General features: G+C 59.3%; 2 protein-coding genes across 4 annotated transcripts in view; one reads left to right on the top strand and one right to left on the bottom strand.

The window, feature by feature from the left end:
• Window positions 1–8,570: 8,570 nt before the first annotated feature.
• LOC139001867 (protein FAM181A-like) lies at window positions 8,571–10,761 on the top strand. The gene is made up of 2 exons (XM_070403396.1): window positions 8,571–8,657; window positions 9,375–10,761. Exon 2 carries the CDS (start codon window positions 9,461–9,463, stop codon window positions 10,337–10,339), a length of 879 nt encoding a protein of 292 aa, XP_070259497.1. The 5' UTR covers window positions 8,571–8,657; window positions 9,375–9,460; the 3' UTR covers window positions 10,340–10,761.
• Window positions 10,762–13,018: 2,257 nt separating this feature from the next.
• LOC139010187 (ankyrin repeat and SOCS box protein 2) overlaps window positions 13,019–25,530 on the bottom strand; it is a 33,339-nt gene continuing 20,827 nt past the window's right edge. For all 3 annotated transcript variants that reach the window (XM_070414342.1, XM_070414359.1, XM_070414351.1), the window contains exons 6-10: window positions 23,830–24,075; window positions 20,538–20,709; window positions 17,357–17,921; window positions 16,382–16,535; window positions 13,019–13,645 (exon numbers count right to left, since the gene is read on the bottom strand). In XM_070414342.1, the coding sequence (XP_070270443.1) occupies window positions 13,509–13,645; window positions 16,382–16,535; window positions 17,357–17,921; window positions 20,538–20,709; window positions 23,830–24,075 (1,274 nt within the window). In that variant the 3' untranslated portion in view covers window positions 13,019–13,508. The remainder of the gene's footprint in view (window positions 13,646–16,381; window positions 16,536–17,356; window positions 17,922–20,537; window positions 20,710–23,829; window positions 24,076–25,530) is intronic.

Here is a 25,530-nt window from a genome sequence, read left to right as displayed (position 1 = left end):
AACCCCCCGCCCCCCCCCCCCCCCCCCCCCGGCCAGGAGGGAAAGTCTTTCCCCAACCCCTGCTGAGCCCTTGATCCTGGACTGAGAGCCCAGGCCCCTTAGCAGGTGCCCACCCCCCGGGAGAGGAGGGGTCCTGGGCCAACCAGAGCCCAGTGATACTACTGGCTTCTGGCAACATTTCCCACGTCCCTGGGGGAGACCCCCGTGGTTTCCAAGGACCCAGATCCATCCCGCTCTCGGGAGGGAGAACGCTTTTGCGGAAGCCAGGGAAGTAGACACCTGGCTGTGCACAGCGAGGGAGGATGCTCACAGCGGTCCATGGAGGGGCAGCTGGAGCGTCCGAGGGGCTCACCTCTTATCCCACCCCACCCCAGACCCGCAGGGCTCTGGAGATGAAACTTGGAAATAGCTTGTCATCTGTGTTATCTAAAAAGATAGAAAAGAGACGATGGGGGCAATGCCAACATTCAAACGCTGCCCTTCATCCCAGATTCAGGGTCGTCCTGGCCAGGGCCCTTGGGGGGCAGGAGGCAGTGTGCCCATGGTCGCCTGGGATCCTTTTCACAGGCTTTAATTTCCTAAGAGCCCAGGATGGCCTCCAGGGAGCCAGGCCTCCCTTCCTCCCTTCCTCCCTTCCTCCCTTCCTCCCTTCCTCCCTTCCTCCCTTCCTTCCTTCCTTCTTTCCTTCCTTCCTTCCTTCTTTTATTCTAATAGGCCCTACTATACAAGGAACTTAAAGTGGCTCAGGGGAGAGCTGGCCAGTTCGCTCAGTGGTTAGAGCATGGCCTGCAGCCATTCTGGTCAAGGGCATGCACCTCCGGTTGCAGGCTTGACTCCACCCCCCCCCAATCTCCCAACCCCCGTGCAGGAGGCAACCAATCGAGATGTCTCTCTCACATCGATGTTTCTCTCTCTACCTCCCCCTCTGCCCTCCCCTCCACTCTCTCTGAAAAAAAATCAATGGGAAAAATATCATCAGGTGAGGATGAAAAACTGGTTCAGGGGAAAGTCCTGGGTGGGGGGGGGCGGCCTTGGCGGGGTCACTGTGGAGCCCCTCGAGGACTCTTGCTCATGACACAGGAACTGAGTGGTCTCAACATCGCGTTTGCAAGCAGGTCACGTGAGGACGTGTGTGTGCGGAGACGAAAGCTGGAAGTTCACTGGGTACAGCCGGAGGCCGGCCAGTGCCCAAGGAAGACAGACACACCGCGTGCCTCTCCCCGTGCTGGCATTCCGGGGTTCCAGCCACTTCCGCTCGGATTCCCTGTGTGTCTGCCCCTCTCCGAGGAAGGTATGCAGGGTCCTTCCCACTTTCAGATGATGCCCAGGGAGGGGTGCTCACCTCAGGCGCGGGTCTCCCCTCGAGGGTCTCCCCTTTGCTGGGTCAGCTCTTTGCTTCCTTTAGGATTCAGATCAGGGGCCACGGCCCTGAAGCCAGCAGGCCTCCTGCCCTCAGCCCCTCTGCTGCTTTCCAACCAGCACACGGCCCGTCGGTGTGTATTATAACTAAGTCCCTCCCCACCAGCGGCACCCTCCAGGGTGTGGATTGCCTGCCCTCTGCCGCCTCCACCTTCCCTGGCCTGGCCCATTCCTGCCGGCAGGCGCTGAGCAGGTGTTGTGGCTGGACGGATGGGAGTGTGGGTGGATGCTAAGAGGCAACCAAACAACGTAACTGTACTCCTGAAGCCACTGTGAAATCCCTGCTGGCCAGAACCAATATGGGGTCTCAGAGGATCCCCAGTCTACTCACAATCCTGGTGGGGGGGGGGGGGGGTAGAGGTTGGAGGCAGGAGAGGGGAACGAGCAGGGGCTCTGGGATACCTCCAAGGAGCTGGGGTGGGGGTAGAGGTTAGAGGAGGGCGGGGGCGGGAATGAGCAGGGGCTCTAGGATACCTCCAAGGAGCGGGGGTGGGGACGTCTCATCAGAACGCAGAAGGGGCAGGAGCGTGGGCTTCCGGCCTAGGAGGCCCTGAACGTTGGCACAGACGGAAGGAAACCCTGACCGATGCCAAGGGCGCCCCCTTGTGGCTGTTTGGGACCAAGGATTCGAGTTCAGAGAAGAATCCTGCCAAGTTGCAAAACTTGGGCTCCGAAGAGGGAGGGGGTGGGAGCACGGGTCCTGGAGGCTGGCCGCTGGTCCTGACCCTGCCACTAACTCACCGCTGCTCAGTGTCCTCGTCTGGGGGTTGGATGACATGCGCAGCTCTTACGAATGGAAGTGCTGACGGCAGGCCAGTCCTGGGCTAAGCACGTGCCGGTGTCACCTTGACCTCCTCCCAGGACAGGCGGGGGGTGCTGCGGACAGGGGACAGGAGGAAACGGAGGCTCAGAGAGCGCAGGGACCTCCCCTTGGTCTCCCAGCTGCTAAGTGACAGACAGGGGCTTGACGCCAGGTCCGTGACTCCAAAGCCCCCTCTGCTGGTGTTCCTCACGGGCTGCCGAGTCCCTGCAGCTCTTTCTGTGGTTCGGGGTGTCTTCTGGAGAGAAGGGGTTCCCAGGAGCCACGGGTCCTGGCAGGCAGCCAAGACCGGAAGTCAAGGACCAGAGGCAGAACCTTCAGACCCAGAGCAGCCTCCTATGCAAAGGGCACAGATGTTGTAGGAGAAAAAGTACGGCCCCCACCCTCTTAGCCATCAAAGCCATGTTCTCCAGGACAACTGCTTACCCGGGAGCAGACCTGGCGGGCCTCGGGCCTCAGCTCTCCTCCGCTGGCCCTGCTGCCTCGGTTTGCCTGGCACACCTACATTTCAGGGGATGGCTGAGTGATGGGCCCTGGGGGTGACTTGGGGATGCCAAGGATACTTGTTCCTGGGGCCGGTGCGTCTCTGAGGGCTGGTCCTCCCCAAGATACGATGAGAAGAGGGGAGGAGTCTCCGAGCGCAGGTGGGTCTGGGTTCAGATCTCAGGTCTGCCGGTTCTAGCTGCGTGAACCTGGGCCAGTCACTCTGTGCCTCGGTTTCCCCTCTGTCAAGTGGGGTTACTCAGAGGATCCAGAGCGCAGTTAGAGGATTTGGTGCGTGAGCGTGAGCGTGAGCGTGAGCCCTGCCTGTGGCCGTACAGTGAATGCCAGGCTCTTACTGGCCTTAAAGAGCAGCACTCCTGGGGCCGTGACAGGGCTAGATGGAAGGTGGGGGAGGGGGGAACAGGGGCCTGCAGACGCTCCCTGCACTGCCCCGGGGTCCCAGTGGGAGTTAGAGGCCCGCCCAGCATTCAGGTTTTAGACTCTCTTTTGGGACCAGACCTTGGACATTCCCTCCAGATGAGACGACCACACGACAGGATTGAGGGGAAAAGGAGAGGGACTGTTCCCCGGCGTCCCCCTGGGCACCGTTCATTAACGTTTGACATCCATTTTAATTCCTTTAAAATTATTTTCATTTAACGCTTTAATCACTTCTAACTAATATTTTAACGGAATTTGATTAAAATTGAAAATGAGCCCTGTCATTCTGGTGAATTGCACCTTCACACGGAAGCGCTTTTCTGTGTCGAGTGAGTGCTATCATTTCTGCGCCCCCGTCTGCTTTAAAATGTCTATTTTTTTTAAATATGAGGATAATGTCATGAAATGGAAGAGATGTGGGGCTTCCCTGAACCCAGGCTGGGCGTTTCTGGGGACTGTGTCCATTCATGAGGGACTCAGCCTGCAGGGGTGAGACCCGGTGAGAGATCTCCCAGGGCCCCAGCTCCGTGACAAGGGAAACTGAGGCAGAGGCCCAGGAGTATGGGCCAGGCCAACGCCCGGGAGTGTGAGAAGTTATTTCTGAGGCCCGGTCCAGGGTGCTGGGACACAACATGAGCTAGAGTGCAAGTCCTCGCCCTTGGTGGGAGTGCCATCTGGTGGCAGCGGACAGACAGACAACAGGGAGGTAAGCGCGTGAATATCCCGAGTGCTTCGTGGAGGCGAGTACGACAGAGAAGAATAAAGCAGGCAGAGGAGGAGGATGGGATGGAGGGTGAGAAGGACGCAGAGGAAGACAGTTGGGTAAAGACATGACAGAGGTGGAGGAAGGGGTGAGCCCTGCCATTGACCAGGGCCAGGGGTGGCAAAACTTTTCAGTAAAAAAGTCAATACTTCAGGCCTGTGCGCCCTCTGCTGCCTCAGTGGATAGGGCATAGCTGTGTTCCAATAAAACTTTACTGACCCAAACAGATGGCCTGTGGTTTACCAACTGATGGAGGGGAAGAGAATTCCAGGAAGAGGGAACAGCAGATGCAAAGGCCCTGAGGTCGCCGCATGCCTGGTGTTTGAGGAACAGCGAGGAGAGCAGTGGGGCTGGGGCGGGGTGGTCCAGGAGAGCAGGTAGGAGAAGAAGCGGATCTTGCGGCCCCTGGAGGACTTCCGCTCTGAGTGAGATGGGAGCCGATGGGGGAGGGGGATCAGGGGCAGCTCTGAGCCAGCTTCTCTTTTGAAAAAGAGCACAGGCTGCTGTGGGCAGACTCAGGAGCCCAGTTAGGAGACAAGCAATCCAGGCGAGGTAAGAGGTGGTGGGGGACTGGTCCTAGGGGGGAGCAGAGGAGAGGGTGTGACGTGGTCAGTATGTAGTTTGCAAGTAGAGCCCAGAGGCTGTGCCTGGGTCAGAATGAGCTGTTTCCAGGGTGTGGTGACACTGGCTCTTGGAGTTCCCAAGATGGCCGAGAGCCAACCAATCGTGTTACTCCACGTTTCATTCATTCATTCATTCATTCATTCAACGGGCCTTTACCGTGTGCCTGCTGCTTGCACAGACCCATGGAGGACAGCCTTTCTTCCTAACTTTCTCGCCCCACTTCCTGCAGTGGCCTCTCCTCTCCATTGCACCGAACTCACCACAGTCTCCATTCTCCAAAGTGCCTACCACCCCCAGTCTGTTTATTGAACTGAACTGATGAGCTTTGCCTGGGAAGTGGGAGCACCTGCGTGCCTGGGGGAGTCACTGCCCTCCTCTGGGACACTGTTCCCTTGGTTAAGATCTCAGGGCCGGGTTACAAGGAGGCCACGCGTCACCCTCCTGGCTCCGCATCCTGTTATTCTGAACGGGACTCGGGGGTATCAGGCAGGTACAGTCAGCCTGTCCCACCCACACCCACGGAAGACAGCACTAGCCGATCCCGAGTCCTGCCCGGCCCTCGGAATCTTTCCACGGGGCACCCGCCAGCCATCACCAATCAAACCCGAGTTGGCAGTTGAGATTAAACCGACTTTTCATCCCTGGCTGGTGCCTGGGTCGGTGGAGAGACGCCTCAGAGAGGCAGGCACCTGAGGACGCGTGAAGGTGACAGACGTGTGGCGGGCGGCAGGCATGAAACGGGGCCGTGGTGGGAATGTGGGGCCGTGCGGACACCCAACAGGGACACAGAGGCTATTCCTTCCAGGGAGATGTGCCCAAGTGGGGCTTCACCGCGGCAGCTTTGGGGCCCAGAGGGGAAGAGACGGGGAGGCATCGACTAGGAGGTCGCCGTCCCTGCCGATGGGCTGTGACTCCTCTGGGTCATCACGAGGCCCCCGAGGCCCCCGGCTGCGCTGAGGGCACAGCCGAGCTGGTGTTAAGCCGCCGTCCTGAGGCGAGGTCCCCGAGGCAGGAAGCCCTCGGCCTGGCAGCCAAGGGGTTTATTTCAGCCCTTAGCCTCTGGCGCAGGGAAGCCTGTTTGCTCTGACTGCAGCGGACAGGACAGGGGGCCTCGGGCTGGGCTTTGGTGGAGACACTCCCCTTACATAAGGGGTGAGTTACATAAGCCGCCCGGACGGTCGTGTCCTGTGCTCATGGAGGCGCTGGTCAGGCTGCTGTGTCCCCGAGTCTACTGGTCAGACCTACCCCTGCAGGGGGGCGGGCCGGGCGCTTCTGCACCTCTGGGCCAGCGAAGCCCTGGGAGGGAGCGAGGGTGTGTGTGTGTGTGTGTGTGTGTGTGTGTGTGTGTTGGGGGGAGATAACTGTTGGTGGGGAGAGCAGCAGGCAATGGTTGTGACCGAGGGCCCCGCTCTGGCTGCCAGCATCCCCCTCCCAGCCCTGCCCTTTACTGAGCAGGGACCTGGGGCAGGGCTCCTGGCTCTGTGCCTCAGTTTCCTTATCCATTCAAGACAATATCCTGACACCTGGGAAGAAAAAAATGCCTTAATACGTGTTACGGACATCAACCAAGCAGTGAGTGCTGTGTAGGCATTTGATGACTATCCTGAGGTTGCACGACAGGCTTTTAAAAATGACCGTGTCAGCTGCCTACCTCCGTAAATCACGGTTTTCTCCATATCCTGCCATCGAAACAAGGGATGGCTGGTGCCAGGCCACCACCCAGGGTTCTGTCTCACTGGCCGGTGGGCAGGAGGTGGCTGCTGAGTCACCAAGACCAAGCCCATCTCCCCGCCAGCAAGTGGCCTAGGACGGAGGAGCAAGCCGCGCGGGCCCACCCGCACCCTCGGGTCCCTGACACACAGCAGGTGCGGAACGGAGTTGCCCGGAAGCAGGGCATCCCTGACGCTGAGTGGGGTGGATACACTTGGGGTGGGGTGAGCACAGCTGGAAAGTGGACGATCTGCAGGCGGTCCCAGCCGAGTTGGGAAGGGATCCTCAAGTTCAAGTCCGCACAGCTCACGTGCCGTTATGGAGCTTTCTAGAAGCCCTGCTCTGGTGCAGGGGATGCATTTGGGAAGCAGGGCCTCCTGCTCTCCAGGCACCCACAGTCCCAGAGAAACACAGACGACGGGCCATCAAGCACCACCTCAGCAACCGCAAGGGCTGCTCCGGGCCAAGGCCATTCTAGTCACCGGAGAGGCAGAGCCCTCCGGGAGCTCACACAGGGGGCTGGGTGTGTCAGGAGGCAGCCGGAGCCGTGATGGGAGATGTGCCAGCCTAACCCCATGACCTCGGCACTGCCCCCAGCAGCGTGTGCGCAGTGGTTTGGGGCGGAAAGGATGCTTCCTGCCTGCACTGGTCAGGGTGGGCTGGGTTCTGCTGCAGAAACAAGTGACCCCCAACACTCAGGGGCTTAAGGCCGCACTGGTTTGGCGCTCATCCACGCACAGGCTTCTGTGAACAGGGGCCACGCTCTCCAGGCCTTGTGGCCAATGACCCAGGATGCTCCAGTTCAAGGTCACCTCCATCTCAGTCCACGCTTCCCCCATCCCCACAGCAGGGAAACGGGGCGTGGAGAATACGACCACCACTCCCCAGGATGGGCTCTCTCTGCCTGAGCCCTTCATTTTGCCTGCAGGGACCCTCGGGCCGGAGGGGGAGGTGGCTTGGAGCCCTGTCACTGCGGGCAGGCGTCCCCTGAGGTAGCAGCTGTCTATTGGCCAGCAGGAGGGGGTGGACCCGTCACTCCCGGGTGAAGCCTGGCCCCTCCCTGTCCGTGCTCCCAGTCTGGGAGGGGTGCTTCAGAGAGGAGTCCCTGGCATTTCAGGTTGTGGTGCAAAGGTGTGGGTTGGTGCATAGAGCACCAGCCATTTGGCCAGCCAGGACACAGAAGGAGGAGGTGGTAGAAAAAAGAGGAGGGGAGGAAGAGGGAGGAGGCGGGGGGGGGGACAGGCAGGAGGTATAGGGGGTCCACCAGGCTGGCTGGCACGGGGGCCTCGCCCATCCATATTTCCCAGGCAGCCTCCCTCTGCCGCTGGCCTCACCTTCCCTCTGGCCAGTTGGTGGGCAGGGCCCACGGCCGGCCCTGGGCTCCCTTGCTCGCTCAGCGCGGCCCTGCTTGTGGCCCCGCCGGCGTTGGCACGGTGACAGTAGCCAAGTGTGCAAACTTGTGCCATTGTCCCCGGGCCAGGGGGAGCCATGGAGACTGGCTAATATGACACAGGAAAATGTTTGCTGATGGCAATTCTATGGGCTTTGTCCACCTCTTTCTCCATCATGACGACTCGATTTAAGTCCCTAACTGTTTGACTACAAATGCAAGGGGACCGTGCAACGCCAACCTTTTGTCCGGCCGCACTGAATGGGCAATTCAGGCTTTGTGCCGCTCAATTGAGGAAGCAAACATAAAGACAAGATTCCTGAGAGCTGCGGCTGCCTTCCCATGGATATCCCAGCCCCTCGTTAGAGAGTCCTTCCCCGCTACCTTTGCCTCACAGGCCTGCCTCGGGGAGCGGGGTGGGGAAAGAGAGAGGAGAGGAGAGAGCCACTCAACACTCAAGGACGGCAGGGAAGGCCGCCTGCCCGGCTTACCCGTCCGTCCGATTGTCTGCACTGGAGCATGGCAGCCGCGGGTCGGGCCGGAGCCTGTGGGAGGAGGGCCAGGCCGTCTCTGGGCCCAGCCCCGCCTCAGTCCGGGACTTTTTAAACACACCCCTCACCCCCTCGAGAAACCAGGGAACCGAGGTCAAGGGGAGGAGGGCGTGGAGGCCGAGGGGGGGAGAGGGGCTGAGGGTAGAAATTTACCGGGAAATGATTGCATTTGGGAGCTGTCTTTTTTGTGATGGTCCCCATGGTGACAATTTGTGACGGCAAAGAATGTGGGAACGGGGCGCTGCCGCCTGATTGGGATGCTTTGTATCTGGAGAGGCGCTCCTGATTGGCCTGAGGGGCCCCCCAGCTCTGGGGACTTGTCCTCCATTCAGCCCACTCGAGGGCGGCACAACTGCTTCCAGCCGGACAACCGGAGCTCGCAGGCCGCACAGGCCTGACCCAGGTCTGCGGCGGGAACCAGCCGGGCCACGTTGGCCGGCCGGGCCCGCACCCTCGGTCAGTGTGGAGGCCCAGGCGGCTGGGCCCAACTGGGTGGGGGCGTGGGGCTGGCTGGGGCCCGGGGGAGGGGCGAGGGGCTGTGGGAGGTGGCCCAGGAGGCATGAAATTGCTGCAGATGCTTCTGCAGGGGTGTTCCCGCTGCCACAGCCTGAGCTCAGCCCGCCAGGCAGGCCTGCGCTGGAGTGCCAGACAGGGGTCCTGCCCGTCCTGCAGGAGAGCTGGGGGTGGAGCGTGGGGGCCGAGGAGGGGGGCTGCCGCTCGCTCGCAGGGCTGGGGCGGGGGTGGGAGGAGGAGGGCGCCACCAGGGAGACAGGGGCTTGGCTTGGGAGTGGAGCCGTCACCTCTGCTCAGAAAAGAAAAACCTGGCTGGCAAGTGTGCACGTTGGCAGCGTGGTGCGTGGGAGACAGTGGGCTGGGAGCGAGGGGACCTATACTCCAGACCCACGTATGGCTGGGTCACCTTGGGCAAGTCACCTGACCTCTCTGAGCCTCAGCTGCAGGGAGAGGGCAACCGACCCAAGCAGACTAAGGTGTCTGAGCCTGGTCCATCCCCGATGCTCAGGACACTCTGGAATGGGTGTCCCACTGCCCGGGACTCTGTCAGGGGCAGAGGGGGGCCGGGGCCGGGGCCACTGTTTGCAGCCACGTGGCCTTTGGGGGGGTGGGGCTGAGTTGGCGGCTTGGAGAGACTCCAACGGTCGGTGTGTCCCCCAGGTCAGCTCGGTGCCCTTCCCTGGAGCTGCCCGCCACGAGCAGACCACCCTCTTCATGGAAAGCCCGGTGCAGTGGCCCCCCTGGTGATGGCATCCGACAGTGACGTGAAGATGCTGCTGAACTTTGTGAATCTGGCTTCCAGTGACATCAAGGCGGCTCTGGACAAGTCGGCGCCTTGCCGCCGCTCTGTGGACCACCGCAAGTACCTGCAGAAGCAGCTCAAACGCTTCTCCCAGAAGTACTCCCGGCTGCCGCGGGGCCTCCCGGGCCGAGGGGCCGAGCCTCCCCTGAGAAGGGGGCCTGAGGACCGCCCGGGGAGGCTGCCCCTCAATCCCGGCCCTGACACCAGCCCTAGCAGTGGTGGGGACTGCAAGGAGAAGGCTCTGGGGAACCCCTACAGGGAGGAGTGTCTCTCTAGGGAGCAGACACTACAGGGGCAGAACCCAGGAGCTGCCAGGCCTGGCCAGGTGCCCATGAGGAAAAGACAGCTGCCCGCTTCCTTCTGGGAAGAGCCGCGGCCCACCCACAGCTACCCCGTGGGGCTGGAGGAGGTCCTGGGCCCCAGAGAGGGACCTCCCTGCGAGTGTAAGAAACACTGCAGGGGCTTGGAGCTCTTCGGGCCCGACATGGCCCTGATCCCCATGTCCCCCAGGGCGATGGCTGAAAAGGAGCCACCCAAGTTGCCTGGGGTCTCCCTGGTGGGCCGTGTCAATGCCTGGAGCTGCTGCCCCTTCCAGTACCATGGACAGCCCATCTACCCGGGCCCTCCAGGGGCCTTGCCGCCAGGCCCGGTCCCCAGCCTGGGCCTGTGGAGGAAAAGCCCGGCTTCCCCCGGGGAGCTGGCCCATCTGGCCAAGGATGTGGATGGCCCGGGGCAGAAGGTATACAGGCCCGTGGTCCTGAAGCCCATCCCCACGAAGCCGGCCATGCCCCCGCCCATCTTCAACGTCTTTGGCTACCTCTAGCGGGGCTGCGGGCCTCGCTCCTGCCTCCGGCCTGGGGCATGTGGGGCCCCAGGAGCTCCCCTGTGAGCAGGGGGCCGGGCAGCGGGCACCGGTGTGGTGTGGCCTCTTGAGAACCTTCCCTTTATATGCGTGCGGGGCAGGGAGGGCGCGATCGGGGTCCGGCCTTCTCAGGCCGTTGCCTTGGGAGCTGCGGGGCCGGGCTCAGCGGGTCCCCCTCCAGGCCAGAGCCCGACAGATCATCCCCCCATCCCTGTGCAGACCTCGGGGCTTCGCCCTGGTCAGCCAGCCACCCCCGAAGCCCAAGTTACACATTTGTTATTCTGCCACCCACTCTGTAAGCCAATCTCAGTTCTGTTATTTTTGTTCTTTGTAAATATTAAGAAGGTTTAAAGAATAAAGGCGTTTCTTTTGCAGTTTCCACACCTTGGGTCTCATGAAGTTGAATGGTCCCCAGGCCTAAGAAGTGCTGGCTGCACCCAGGAGGAGGGCTGCTCATGGAGGTGACAGCGGGGGGGAGGCCAGCAGTGGCAGGGGGCACTGGAGGCCAAGCGCTCAATTCGAAGGAGGGAGGGGGGACAAGCCACCAGGGAGGATGGTGCCAGGGGGCGGAGCTGTGTCCTGCGTGGGATGTGGGGCTGGGCCTCCCCTCAGGCCTTCTGGCCCCACCTGCAGAAGGGGGGTGGGAGGGCAATGGTCCCTCTGTGGTGCCTTCCACTTTGATTAGGACTCAGAATCCTTTCTAACGCGAGGCTCCGGATTAGCGATGGCTATGGGACTCTCCCACCTGCCCATTTGTACCCCAGGGCTCCCCTAAGGCCCATCCACATGGACGGGCAGCCCACACTGAGGAGTGGTTTGTGTCCGCTGGTCTTGGAGGACTTCAGAGCCACAGAGGCTGTGCGGCACAGGCAGCGTGGACAGCGAGTCCTCAGCCAGGACCCTCCCCTCAGCTGCTCTGGTCTTAAGCAGGGAGGGGACCAGTAACAAGTGTGTGGATCCATTCTGATGAGGCTCAGCCCCTCCACACAGTAAAGCAGAATGTAAAAAGCACTAATCTTTTACATTAGTGCTCTGCCACCTACTAGCTGTGTGACCTTAGAAAAGTTACTCAACCTCTCTGTGCCAAAATTTCCTCATTGGAAAAATGTAATTGAAAATAGGCCTGCTTCGTGGGTTGATGTAGGGATGATGCGAGTACTGCTACCCAAGTGGTGAAAAGCTGCACAACCAAAGGCCACCTCTCCTGGTTATCGGGCAGTGTCTGTAGGTCCTGCCATGCTGGTATTTCAGTGATGCTGTGGACTGGGCCATCCAACCTCCCCCGGCCCTGAGAAAGAATGGAGCTCTGGGAGCTCTCTCTTCCCCTCTCCCCTCTCTCTCTCCAATAAGATTTTTTTAAATAAAGAAAGTAGCCCGGCCGGTGTGGCTCAGAGGTTGAGCTTCAACCTATGAAGAGGTCACAGTTCAATTCCCCTTGGGGGCACATGCCCTGTGTGGGGTGTGTAGGAGGCAGCCCATCAGTGATTCTCATCATTGATGTTTGTCTCTCTCTTTCCCTCTCTCCTCTGAAACGAATAAAAATATATTTTTTAAAAAGAAAGAAAATCCAAGAACGCAAATGTGGCACCAGGACATCCCAAGCCCAGGGTCCCACATCCTATAAGCAAATGGTGCCAATGGGCAGTGGTTGAGCCCTCCTTCCCTGCGCCTCCCACCTCCCTCTCAACCTCCCCTTCTCCGGGGGGGTCTCACTAGACGGCCCCGGGGTGCCTGGGGCCACCGCCTGCTCGGACCCTCTGAGACCTAATGTGGCCAGAGATGAAGAGTTTGCCTGACAGCCAGCCCCACACCAACTGCACCTGAACATCTTTCTGCTCCAGCCCATCACTGACTGCCCCCCGCCCCGCCCACCAGGGTGGATCATCCTCAGTCTGGGAGGACCGGGTTTCCATGGGTTTTTCCAGGACCACTGGAGCAAGGCAGCGTGGGACCGCGGCCAAGCACTCGGGGCTGGAACCCCAGGGACGCGCTGTGTGTGCCGGGCCCCGCTGCCCGCGAGGGAGTGGGCACAGTTCTGCCGACTCCCCTCTGGCCGTGGCTCTAACGTGTTGCTCGGAAGGCTTTTCCTCTCCAGGCAGACCCTGGGACTGACTGGTTCTCTGAAGAGCCCGTATGTAGGAGCTGGCAAGGCCCCGAGGGCCACAGCGATGAGGATCCCGAGGCCCCAGAGGAGCGAGCTAGAGGCAGAGCAGAGCGTACAACCAGGGCTCCCCACACCTGTCCAGTCGCTGGCTTTCCCAGGCCTGAAACCAGGTGTGACCTGGCCTAAGACTCTTCCAGATCTCGGGGCAGCCGGCACAGGCTCTCCTGCCCTGGGTCCCCTCCATGCTTTCATCACACCGGGGAAGAGAGCTCCGGGAGCCCCCGCAGCGTGCGTGAAACGGGGCGTGCTGGTCTCAGCGCAGGGGACTCAGCTTTCTCACCTGCACCATCGAAGGTGGCCGGCAGCTCCTGCCTGCCTCACCCCACAGAGCCACATGGGGACTGGGGCAGCCCAACCAAGGAGACCCGTGTGCCCTGTCCCCAGCCCCCACCCAGCCCCCACTCCCACCACGAGCAGGGCTGAGGGCCCCAGGCCCTGGTGCGTCTGGTGAGTGGGACCACGCTGGGCAAGGAGGCATCTGTGCAACATTTATTGTACCAGGAAGCCCTCTGGGCCCGAGGGTCTCCCCAGCCCCCCAACAGGCCATACCTGTGGAGGGGTTCACAGAGCAGAGGGGCAGGGGCAGGGCTAGCTCCGCAGTGAAGTTGTCCAGAAAGGCACACGCAGCCCTGAGCGCTCCAGTGCCCCCGCCCCACGTTCCCACGTTCTCCCCCGCCAGCCGCCCCGCCCCGGAACAGAAGTTCCTGCCCTTCCTGATGGCAGAGAAGGTCTGGGATCTACTCGTCGATTTGCAAAGAAACAAGATTTTCCTCCTCCTCGACATATTCCATTCTCCGCTCTGGGCACAGCTCTGGCCCAGAGACCCGGTGAGGTCACGGCGGCTGCCCCAGCTCAGGGGGAGCAGCCCACAGCCTCGCCCATCACCAGGTCCCCTGGATTTGGGGACCCCGCCGACCTGAGATTCAGTGAAACAGTCTGAGGAGCACTCCTTCTCACGCGCCCTGGTTACTGGGTATTCTCGTACTTCAGGTACCGAATCAGCCTGCCTGGGAGCGGCAACGTGTCCAGGAGTTTTAGACGGTATTTGCCAATGGCCTTTCGAACCTGCAGCCTGCAGAGGTGAGCCAGAGGTCTCGGCGGTTCTGGGAAAAGGACAGAGAGATGCTGACCTGTCATATGCAACCTGGGAAGGGTTTGCTTCTTCCTCTGCATACACAGCCTGGACACTCAACACAGCCCTTAGCAAGAGGCTAAGGAACCTGAGCTGTTAAATGCCTCCGTGCAGGCCATTCAGCTCGGGCTCCGGGTGGTGCAGAGACCAGGGCAGGGACTGGGCAGGGACTGGACAGCTCCCAGCAGGTTCCAGGTTCCAGAATCACACCTGGTGCCTCGCTCCAGAGGCCCCCGAGGATGGCTCCTCAGTGAATGAAGGACAGTGAGTGGTCTCAGCTGGTGGGGGGGACGGGCTGTGAGGTAAAAACAGGGACCAATACGACTAGTAGTGGGGTCATTTATTTCAGCCCCGGGCACAAGGTCTGGCACAGGGAAGGTGTTTGTTGAATCAAAGAAGGCCATTCATTTACTCATTCAGCAAACGCATGCTGACCCCTTCGCTGTGCCTGGCTCTGTGGTCAGGCCTGAGGCAGCGAGGTGCCGGCCAGGGACCTTTGCCGAATGCTTTCACACCATACGCTGCCATCTGAGGGGGGACTTGACAGTTGGGCAGGAATTTGCCAGGCGAGGAAGGGAGGTAGGGGCATTCCAAGCAGAGGAAACATCAGTGTCAGGCCAAGGAGGCCCTGGCCGCCCAGGGAAGACGGGACACAGAGGGAACGTGGGGGAGGACAGAGGCCAGGCAGCTGCGGGGCTGCCTCACTAGGTGAGAAGGTGCCGTCGCTGCACTTCTGACACTTCCACTGCCTTTCGCTCTCCCTTAGGACAGAGCCTGCCCGCTGGGAAGCTTGGCCCCTTTCTCAGCTGAGCGAAGACTGAACTTGGTGGGGGAGGTGGGGAGGCAAAAGGCCACTGGTGAGGCCAAGGACACGGGGCCACCAGGACTGGGCTGGTGGCCTGGATAACTTAGGAGACTCTGGGGGTGTCAGGCCACCTCTCGGAGCCTCTGTCCACCCTTCCTCGTGAATAACGACATCAGCATCGCAGCCTTGAACGAAAAAGCACAGGGGGAGTGTCCTGAAGGTGAAGGGTCGGCTTTAAGGCCACCAAGCAGGTACTGGTTAGGAACTATCTGTTCTACCTATTACTAGGTGTTTGGTTCTGCTCATTTTCCCTGGGACGCTGTATAGTTGTAAGGGATTAGCTTTCTCTAGGGAGGAGAGGGGGAGGGGACAGTGAGGGGCAAGGCCAACATCGAAGCAGGGATTACTCCACCCTCGGGCGGCCGCGGAGGGTCATGGTGACAGTCACCAATGATTCGTGAACCCAGTGAAAGCTTATTGAGCACCCAGAGCTGTGCCCATCAATGCCATCCTCCCCCTGCTGCCGGCCCAGGAACTTTATCAAGGGTCTCAATTCAAGTGCTTCCCAGGCATTTGTCCAAATGCAAACTCTTGCAGTAGGTTTAGGTTCAAAGGGGCGTGGGGAGCAAGGAGGAGCCTGGCAAGGCAGAGTCGGGCTCTGGGACGGGGGGCACCTGGACAGGCAACGTGCCAGCGCAGTCTCACTGGGGAAGGCAGCAGCGGTGGGACAGTACCACTGGCTGCCTGTCAGTCTCTGTGCCACAGGACTGACACTTGGGCAGAGCTGGGGCAGCCCCTCGGAGCCAGAGAAAGGCTGGGGCAGCCGAACTCCTCTGGGCAGGCACCCAGTTCTCATTGGTGTCAGCACCCAGTCCCACTGATTCTGCCGCCTCACCTGCCCCGTGAGGTCTCTAATGCTTAAGAGGGATTCTCAAACTGGCTTAGCCAGGATGCCCCATCTACACTGCACACAGCAGCTGGACCCTGGCCAAACCCCACCTCACTGCACCAGGCACATCACGCCCCCTGCAGGCACCTCCGGCTGGCGCAGCTGAAGGGGGCGAGACATGCCCAAGCTCCTCTGCTCGGATGCAGATGCTGAGGCCCACGGCCACCTAGCAAGCTCCTGGCTCCGAGCTCAGGGGGCCTGCCTCCTACAGCAGTGCTGCTCCAGGTGGGTTTGTAGACCAGCAGCGCTGGCACCGCCTGGCGGCATGCTGAAATGCAGGCTCTCCGGCCCTGCCCAGACCTGCTGAGCCAGCTCCTGCTTTTTTAATAAGATGTCCGTGTGTTTCATATGCACTCTGCACTCTAGGCCATCGTTCTATCCTGGACCTCGCCGTACTGCCTCTCAGCGGCCCACAAACATGTACAACTTGCTCTGAACATCCGGATATCCCTTAGGGAGCTGGAACTGTTTAACGTGGTTCTCAACCTGTGGGTCGCGACCCCTTTGGCGGTCAAACGACCCTTTCACAGGGGTCGCCTAAGACCATCCTGCATATCAAATATTTACATTACGATTCATAACAGTAGCAACATTACAGTTACGAAGTAGCAACGAAAATAATTTTATGGTTGGGTCACAACATGAGGAACTGTATTTAAAGGGCCACTGGTTTAAAACGTCCTGTAAAGACTTAGAGGAAGACTCGAGTGGGTCAAACCTGGGTTTGAATCCCAGCCCTGCCACTGACTAGCGGTGAGACCCTGGCCCAGGTGACATCGTCTCCGCGGGTCAGTCTCCTCAATTACAAAACAAAGAATCACGAAGACACTGTGTGTGACAGCACAGAGCCTGGCACGGAGTAGGTGGTCACCAAGTGTTAGTAACAGTCACAGGCCCCCAGCCCGGGGCCCGAGTCAGGCAGCGAGACCTGCCAGCAGCAGCGACAGCCCTACCTGCCTTCTCCTTGATGACGGCCCAGTCCTCGTAGCTGTCAATGTGCTCCTTCAGCCGCGCGCACAGCTGCACGTTGCCCACGTAGTCCAGAAGGACGTCGATGATGGGCCCCGCCCAGCGGCTCACCTCGGGGGCAGACAGAATCTCGCAGAACTGAAAGGGAGCACACACCTCGCTGGGACGCCCAGGACAAGGGCACCGCCTCCGCCAGCTCATCCGGCAGGTGGCAGCCTCAGGCTGGCGAGGGCAGGGGACATGTCCGAGGACAGACACTGGGTATACCCAGCTAGGATCCAGTTCCCTCCTCTCATCAACACAGGCCTCTGCTGCCAAAAATGGGCGGTGGGCAACTTAGGCCAGTGGCATCACCTCTCTAAGCCTCAAGTTCCTCATCTAGAAAATGGGTATATAACACCCACTTCAGGGGTTTATGAGAATGAAAGTAGTATGAACATCACCTTCTTTGCACACAGTAGGTGGCTCATCAATGACGGCCATTAGCCACTGTAATGATCTCCGAGAGCCGGGTGTTCTAACTTCCTTTTCATGTTAAGTTCTGACTTCTTAGGTCACCACCATGGACAGGTCCTGCTCTGACCTTGCATCTCACCTGACCTCAGACCCACCTGCTCTCACCTTCATCCGGATCCTGGTCATTCAACCCCCCTTTCCAGCCACAGGCTTGCCGGGGGTGATGACCTCTGGTTTTTGCAGAGTTCCCCACCAGCCCCCTGCCCCACTGTTCCTTCCTGAAATTCCCCAAGACAGCGGACCAGAAAGGATTTAATTGTTCGTGTGAAACACTAAGTTCTGTTGCTTCTGAAACAGTCTAACCACCCGGTTCTACTGCCACCAAAGCGCACTAACTACTAACCCACACGCCCTCCCAAGGCATTCACTGCGAGCCCACGCCGCCGCCGCCGCCTCCGAGGCATGCTGGCCTGGCCGCGTCCCCAGGCGTCCCCACCCCCTACCTGGACCACGCAGGGCGCCTTGTCGCAGGCGGGCACGTCGTTGAACCTGCTGGACGGGGGCGGGGCGGGCGGGTGCGGGCCGTTGCCGTAGGTGCAGGAGAAGCAGGGCTCGCCGTCGCAGCCGAGGTCCATGAGGAACTTGAGCAGCGACAGGTACTTCATGGAGAACATGATGGTGGCGGGGAAGGAGGTGGGGTGCGTGGCGATGTAGGCGTCGATGTTGGCGCCGTGGTCTAGCAGCAGCTGCATGATGCGCAGGGAGCCCTGGCGGATGGCCACGAGCAGGGGGCTGATGACGTCGCAGTTGGGGTCGGCGCCCGCCTGCAGCAGCAGCTCGGCGGCGTACGCGTTGTTGTTGACCACGGCGAAGTAGAGCGCGGAGCTGCGCCGGTCCTCGTAGAGGCGCGAGCGCTCGGGCGCCAGCGGCGCGTTCACGTCGAAGCGCGCGCCCAGCAGCGCCTCGAGCACGTGGTCGTGGTTGCGCTCGGCCGCCAGGTGCAGCGGGCTGATGCCGCTCCTGCGCACGCGCGTGCGGCTGGTCACCGGCAGCAGCATCTGCACGATCCTGCAAGGCCGAGCGCGCACGCGCGGGTCACGGTCCAGCAGGGGGCGCTGAGGGACCAGGCTCGGCCGCTCACAACTACTCTGGGTAGGGAGGCGCGGGCCTACCAGCAGGGGGCGCTGAGGAGCCGGCCAGCCTTCACAGTTACCCCTTTTGAAAGGGTGGGTCTGCTGCTATCCCCACTTCACAGAGAGGGAAACAGTCTCAGAGAGCTCCAACCACCTTCCCAAAGTCACACAGCCAGTAAGCGGTGGAGCTGGGTGGCCATGAGGTGGACAGGGTGCCCCCTGTCCTGTAAGTCTCAGTGCCTCTAATGCTGAAGTCTGACTCCAGCCTCTCCCAGGCTCTCTGCTCTGCCTGTGGCCTGGGGTGGGTTGGTCAGCCCCTGCTGAGGCTGGAGATCCCTGGGCAGCTCTCTCCCGCTGAATCAGCACCTCACTGCCACCAACGTATACTAACTACCAGTACTATCAGCACTGCCTTCAGCACTTGCCCTGCGTTTATCTGTTACACCCTCCCAATAGCCCTATGAGGTGGGTGCTAGTATTATCCTCCTTTACAGATGAGGAAACAGAAGCCCAGAGAGAGTATGTGACTTGCCCAAGGATGCACAGCCAGTAAGTGATGGAGCCAGGATTTGAATGAAGGTAGTCCGATTCCCCCTAGAGAGAGGGCCACACTCTGAACCACCCCCTTATTTTTTGTGCAGCAGGTATGTCATGGGGCTTCGCCTGCTTCAGGATGCATTACTTGCCTGTCCCGTTTCACCTTCCCTGAGCCCTGTGGGGTAGCCAGAGCAGGTCTGTGGCTCCCTTTTAACTGATGTGGCTCAGAGAAATGAAGTGACTAATCAAGGGTCGTAAAGCAGTTCTGGGGGCTTGGCCCCAGCACTCTTGACCCCTTGTCTCTGCTGTCTTCCCCTGGACCCTTGCCACCTGCAGGAACAAGCTTCTGTCATGATTCCAGGCCCTAATCTGGCTAATCCTTGATGACAGGTGACCTCACGGCCCCATGGGGGCTCCAAGGAGGTGGCCATGGCAGGGCAAGGCGGTGCCAGCAGGCCCGTTCCCACGCCTCTCTGCCTCCTGGCACGTTGATTTCCCTGCTTCCTGGAACTCTGATGCCAGCAACCTCCGCTAGGGTCTCAGTGGAAAATGTTATTATTGTTAGTAACGCTTTATTTACCTAAAATCTGCGCCTAAAACCTCAAAAGGAAATTCACACATCAGGGGGACTAATTGCCCCCTAATTTCTGTTTGTGCCGGCACAGGAGGCCTGACCTTGCTCTGTAGAGGTGCTGGTCAAAGGCAGGGCTGGGGCCTCAACCTGGACTGAGGCCACTGGCAACAAATGCTCGCTAACAGCCGTAACCTGCCCAAGCTCAGGAAAGAACAGGAAGAGGGACTGCCCGGGGCCACCCGCCAGAGGGGCCTGGTATCTCTGGCAGTTCACCGCTGGTCTCGAGTGATCCCTCACTGAACGGAGGGAAAGTGGCCGAAGTGTGGGAACGTGACTGGACGCTGCCTAGGTTCCCAAAGCATCATCTTAACGACGTAGCGGTACCATCTTATTGTCCGCCTCTGTAGGACTTTGCCAATCTGAACACGAGTGTATGGTGCTGGACAGGTCTGGAGATCAGTGTGTCCAGCCGTCCCATTTTACAGAGGGTGAAACTGAGGCACGGGTGTGGGACGGGAATAAGAGTGAGGTTGGACAGGAGGTGGATGGCAAAGCCAGGCCAGAATGTATGTCCAAGGCTAGACCTTTCCATGATGCTCCAGTCCCCCTAACACAGGGGAGTGGCCATGGTGGTGTCCTACTGCATATCCATCCATATCATCACCTCTCTCCCCAAGCCCCTTCTGTGGGCTGAAGGACAGGCCGGGGCCTTCCCCCTTCTCCCACGGGCAGGTCCTGGGACCACAGAGGGCTTGCTGCTCAAAGTGCACCTTATGAAGAGGAACAAAGGTGACCATTGCCCGATAGAACCCTCGGTGTCTGAGGCCCAGTTCCCTGCCCCTCTGGAACTGACCCTGTGAGCTGATCTCATTCTCTCTCCGTAACCAATCAGCAAGGTCGACTGCTCCGCCCAGGTTACAAAACACAACTTAGTAATACTTTCACTGAGATTGCTGTTGAGCATAAAATGAGATCTTACAAGTTAAGCTGAGCTGCGTCTAGTAGGCACTCAATAAATGGTAGCTATTGGCATCTTGGCCACCAGGGCGATTGTAGCACACTGCCCTTCTGCTCAAGACCTGGAGGCGTCCTGGGTCACCAGGTCACGGTGCTGTGACCTTTGTCAGTGTTCAGGGTAACTTTGACTGTGAACTAGACTTTCACAAAGGAACCAGCCGCCCACAGACGGCTCCGCGGCCAATACCGCTGAGCTGCACTGTGTGAGCCCTGCCGTGTGTGAGTGTGTGTGTGTGTGTGTGTGTGTGTGTGTGTGTTGGGGGGGATTACCTCTTCTTGAGCCCATGTGATGCTCATCCTGGAGCCAGCAAAGGTCCACCAGTGGAGCATCTGCCTGAGGGTGTTCCCAGGGCACAGGCCCCCTCCCCCCCCCCCCCCCCCCCCGCGGGTGGGTTGCGGGGTGGTGGCCGGGCCTTGGCTGACCTGTAGTTGCCCTTCTTGGAGGCGACGTGAAGCGGGAGCATGCCGTCCTTGTTGGCCTTGTTGGCGTCGGCGCCCTGCGACAGCAGAAACTCCACCACCAGCTGGTGCTCATTCTTGCAGGCCTCGAAGAGGGCCGACGCGCTGTCGCTGGCCTGCGTGTTGATGTCAGCACCTGGCGAAGAAGAGGCAGACCGGTGAGTGATCGGGGGGTCACTGTCCCTGATGGGGTGTCCCTGTTGGGCTGTGCTCACCTCCATGGCACGTTGGGTCCTTAGACAGGAGGGGTCCATCTGGAGGACCCCCAGCTCCCTCCGTAACCCCGAGACCCTGGGGCCGGCCTGCCTGAGCAGAGGCCGCTCGGAGGTGAGAAGCTGTCACACGGTGCCGGCATTTGGGGAGCACTTACTGTGTGCCGGGCACCGTGCTTTCCATGGTCGTGTCTTGGAATCCACAACACAACCCGTGTGACCAGCACTACTCTCATCTCTGTGTTACGAAGCACAGAGAACCTATGACACTTGCCGCAGACCCGCCAGCTCATAAGTGAAGAGTCAGAACTTGAACCTGAGTAGTCTGATGGCAGAGGCATGGGAGATGGCCTGATGGCAGAGGCCAGGCTCGTCCCCCTCTCTCCGTGTAAAAGGAGCCCGGCCCTGCCTTTAGGAAGGTCCTCGCGGGTCTTGGAGAGCACAGAGCCCCCTAGTGAAGAAGAACCCCAACAACAAATCCCAATCTCTGCCTTCCATTTCCAAGAATGAACGAGGAATTACTTCCTGTCTCCCTTGAAAAAGACACTGCTCTATGCTGACAGGAGAGGAGGCAGGCCTGGTGGCAGTCTCCCCCAGCCCAGTCTCCTCCACCCCCTCCATCTCCTGGCGGTGAGGGGGAGAGCCGACTGCATGGGTTTCTCGGACTGTTCGCGCCCCTCTTATTCTGGCAGGAAATGGAACTGAGAGGCAGTAGCCTGTCAGGAAGGGCTGAGATCAAAAGTATCAGGTAACCACAGCTCCTCCCTCGGGCCCCCTGCTTAGCTCAGGTGTTCGGATGAGGGTTCATTTTTGATGACTGATTTCTGGTCTAGTGGACCGAGCACAGGCTCTGGGGACAGACGAGGACCGGCTGAAGCGTCTGTCTCCTGGCTTACAACCTCCGTGGCCCTGGGCAGCCTGCAGGAGCCTCGTTTCCTCGGCTGCTGATGGAATAATGGTACCCACTGATTGGGATACTGCGAGAATAAACAAATGCCTGCTATAGACGGTGCCCCCCGCCCCCAAATGCATATGTTGAAACCTAACCCCCAAAGTGATGGTGTTCGAGGTAGGGCCTCTGGGAGGTGATTCCAATCTGGAGCCCCAGGAGTGGGATTTGTACCCTAATAAAAGAGACCCCAGCCCAGCTGGCGTGGCTCAGTGGTTGAGCGTCGACCTAGGAACTAGGAGGTCACAGTTCAATTTCCGGTTGGGGTACATGCCCGGGTTGTGGGCTCGATCCTCAGTAGAGGGTGTGCAGGAGGCAGCCGATCAATGATTCTCTCTCATCATTGATGTTTCTGTCTCTCTTCCCTTCCTCTCTGAAATCAATAAAATATATATATATTTATATATATTTTTTTTTTAAAAAGGACCCCAGAGAGTCTCTCACTTTTCCAATGTGTGAGGACACAGTGAGGAGACAGGTGTCTATGACCAGGAAGTGGGCCCGTGCCAGGCACCAAATTTGCCAGGCCCTTGGCCTTGGACTTCCAGTCTCTGGCACCGTGAGAAACAGCCCCTGTTGTCTGTGAGCCAGCCAGTCTGTGGTCTGTTATAGCCGCCCGGTGCCTGGCACAGAGGACGGGCCCCGAAAATGGCAGTTCTCCAGGGTGGAGGGGGCTGGGCACAGGGACAGGTCCGGCCCTCCGCCCCTGAGGGGGAGTGGGCAAGCAGCTCTAACACCAGCTCTCAGTCGGGCTCCCTGGAAGCTCGGACCCCACTGGCCAAGCCGGCTGCTCGCACAGGAAAAATATTTGGATTAAAGATGGACTCAGCCCACAGAGGGAGCAGGCCTTGACTCAGCGTCGGCGGGAGAGCTCCGCAGATGTGCAGAGTCCGCCGGTTCCCGCCCGCTGGGGCCCTGCCCTTGGCCTGGCCTCCTTGCCTGGCTCCCAGGCCCCTGCCTGCGCCCCTTTGTTCTCAAGCCGGTCCGTCAGGCTCCATCCCTGGCTGTAGGAAGTGCCGTGGGTCTGTTTCCCTAACTGCTCAGGCACATGGTAAGTGGATGCTTATCTGAGCAAAGTCCCACAAGGGCCATTCTCGAGGCCCAGTGGGGTGGCCGAGTGCAAAGAACATGCAGGCTGGGATCAGATGGATGCGGTCAGAATCCAGGCTCTGGCCGTGTCCAGTCATTTAACCTCTGAGCCTCAGTCTCTTTATCTGTAAAATGGGATGAGGACACGACTATGGAGAAAACCACATTGGCCTAATCTGTGTTCATGCTTAGTACAGTGTCTGACACATAGGAGGTCTTCAACAAAGTATTCCAACTCTGCCCCAGGGTCTGGCTTTCCTCTGGCCTCTCTGTTGCTAAAGGGAGGGTCACTTCCCAGCAAAAGAGAAAAAATAATCAAAAGTGTTCTTGGGGGAAATCAAAATATAAGGCTCTTTAACCACAAGGACATCTGCCATAGGCGATATTGTTTTACTTTCTCCATTAAGTGAAAAACAATTTTTTACGAAGAGTACAAAGACCTGAGTTCAAATCCTAGCTCTGCCACTAATTTGCTGGGTGCCTTTGAACAAATCACTTTCCCATGCTGGTCCTAGGTTTCATTGACTACAACGTGAGGAAGTGATCTGAATGTTGTCTGAGGCTCCTTCTGGCCGCGACGTGTGACATGGTGGAAGGAGAAGTGGTTGTGATATCAGGAGACTAAAAGTCTGGCTGGTTCTCCCACCAATTTGCTATGTGACTATAGAGAACTCACTTCCCCTTTCCGGGCCTCAGATTCCTCATTTGTAAAACAAGGATGTTGGGCTAGATTAGAGATCGCCAATATGGGGCTGGTGTTCCACTCCACCCCCACCCCCCCACCACCAAGTTTGTGCCTAATTTCAGGCATCACTGGTGGATCTTAAAAGGTTTCCCACTGAGCCTAGACACAACCTCAGAACCCTCTCAACACAGCACTCCAAGAAGATAATCAGAGTTTGCCCACAGCATGACACTTAAACTTGCCTGCCCTTGGAGTGGCTCTCTGAGGACCTTCCTAGCTGTACCCCCGGGGACTCCATACCCAGGGATCCTTAGCACTCACCGTGCTTGGCCAGGAACCTCAGTGCCTCCAGCTGCCCGCTCTGGGCGGCCACGAACAGGGGGGTGATGCCGTAGGCATTCTTGGACTCCACCTTGGCGCCACTGCTCACCAGGATCTCCATGACCTCCAGGTCATTGCGAGAAACAGACTCATGCAGAGCTGTCCAGCCGCGGTTGCAGCGGTGGTTGGTGTCCGCGTTGTACTGCACCAGGATCCTCACTGCCTCCACGTTCTTGCGCTCACAGGCTGTGCCCAGGGAGAAGCGAGACGGTCAGCAGGGCCTCTGGCAGGACCTGGCCAGCCAAGACGTCGTTCATCTGTTTGTCCATTCATTCATTCACTCATTCACTCTTCAGCCATTCATTCAACAAGTATCCACTAGGCCAGCACTAAGTTTCAGTGTCTGCATGGGACAGACAGCTAAAAGTAATAGTAATACTGATTAGCATCAATGTCTGTTGACGTGCGTATAGCACTGGTTATGTGCCAGGCACTCTGTTCTGAGCACTTTACACGATTAGCTAATTTAATGCTCCCAGCCATCCCTGAGATAGGTAGCGTGATTATCCCTTTGCACGGAGGAGGAAAATGAGGCACAGAGAGGTTAAGTGACTTGTCTGAGGTCACACAGTCAGTAAGGGGCAGAACTGGGATTCAAACCCAGAATGTTGGGTCCAGCAAACCTCTGTCCCCGGGAGTGTCCCGGGATGCCTGATGTCATGTCCCTTCCCCGTGTTCCCCGCGCCAGCCTTCCACCTTGCCAAGGCCCGAGGAGGAGCACAGGCCACACTCCTGCCAAAACCCCTCCGCAGGAGCTGCTCACTTAATCTGGGGTAGAAGTGATCTCCTGAATGCAGCTCATCAAGTCTGGCTTAACCTGCCCCAACCTCCCTTTTAAGCCTCCTGTCTCTCTAGACCCCGAGTGCACTCTTTGCTCTGGCCGGAGTTGTCACCAGGGCGCGGGGGCACTTGTCCAGTGAACTACACCTGGAGGCTTCTCCGGCTCAGCCAGGGGGCTGAGAGAAGGAACGGGGCTGCCTGTGTAGTGTTTCAGACAGGACCCCAGGCGAAGCGCCCCATCCCTCGAAGCCTTGGTTTCCTCGCCTGTAAAGCAGAGGTAACAAAACCTTCCTGAGAAGATGCTGTGGGAGCACAGAGCGAGGTGGTGCATGGAAGGTTCTAGCAGGGTGCTTAGCACATAGTTAGAGCTCTCGCAGGACCATGAGCTTTGGCTATAACTCACCCCACATCCTGGGAGCTCTTACCCCACATGCTGGGAGCTCTTACCCCACATCCTGGGACCTCCCACCCCACATCCTGGGACCTCCCACCCCGCATCCTGGGACCTCCCACCCCACATCCTGGGACCTCCCACCCCGCATCCTGGGACCTCCCACCCCACATCCTGGGACCTCCCACCCCGCATCCTGGGACCTCCCACCCCATATCCTGGGGCCTGAGGCCTCCTACCTCACATCCTGGGAACTTCCACCCCGCCTCCCCAATCCTGGGACCTCCCACCCAGCATTCTGGGAGCGCTTTCTGGGACAGCTGAGGGTCCAGGTGATGGTTGTGGTGGCCAGTGGACATGGGTTCTGGGGGAGACACTTCGACTGCAGGTCTGCAGTGGTGTCTGCTGCCTACAGAATGTTCCAGGTGCTGGATACCAGACACATGGGAGATGGGGGATTGCTGTAGTTT

The sequence above is a fragment of the Myotis yumanensis genome, unplaced genomic scaffold, assembly GCF_028538775.1.
Source record: "Myotis yumanensis isolate MYYU_CA2020_CCGP unplaced genomic scaffold, mMyoYum1.0.hap1 SCAF_1, whole genome shotgun sequence".
Taxonomy (NCBI): Eukaryota; Metazoa; Chordata; class Mammalia; order Chiroptera; family Vespertilionidae; genus Myotis; species Myotis yumanensis.
This window is presented reverse-complemented; position numbering and strand designations above follow the sequence as displayed.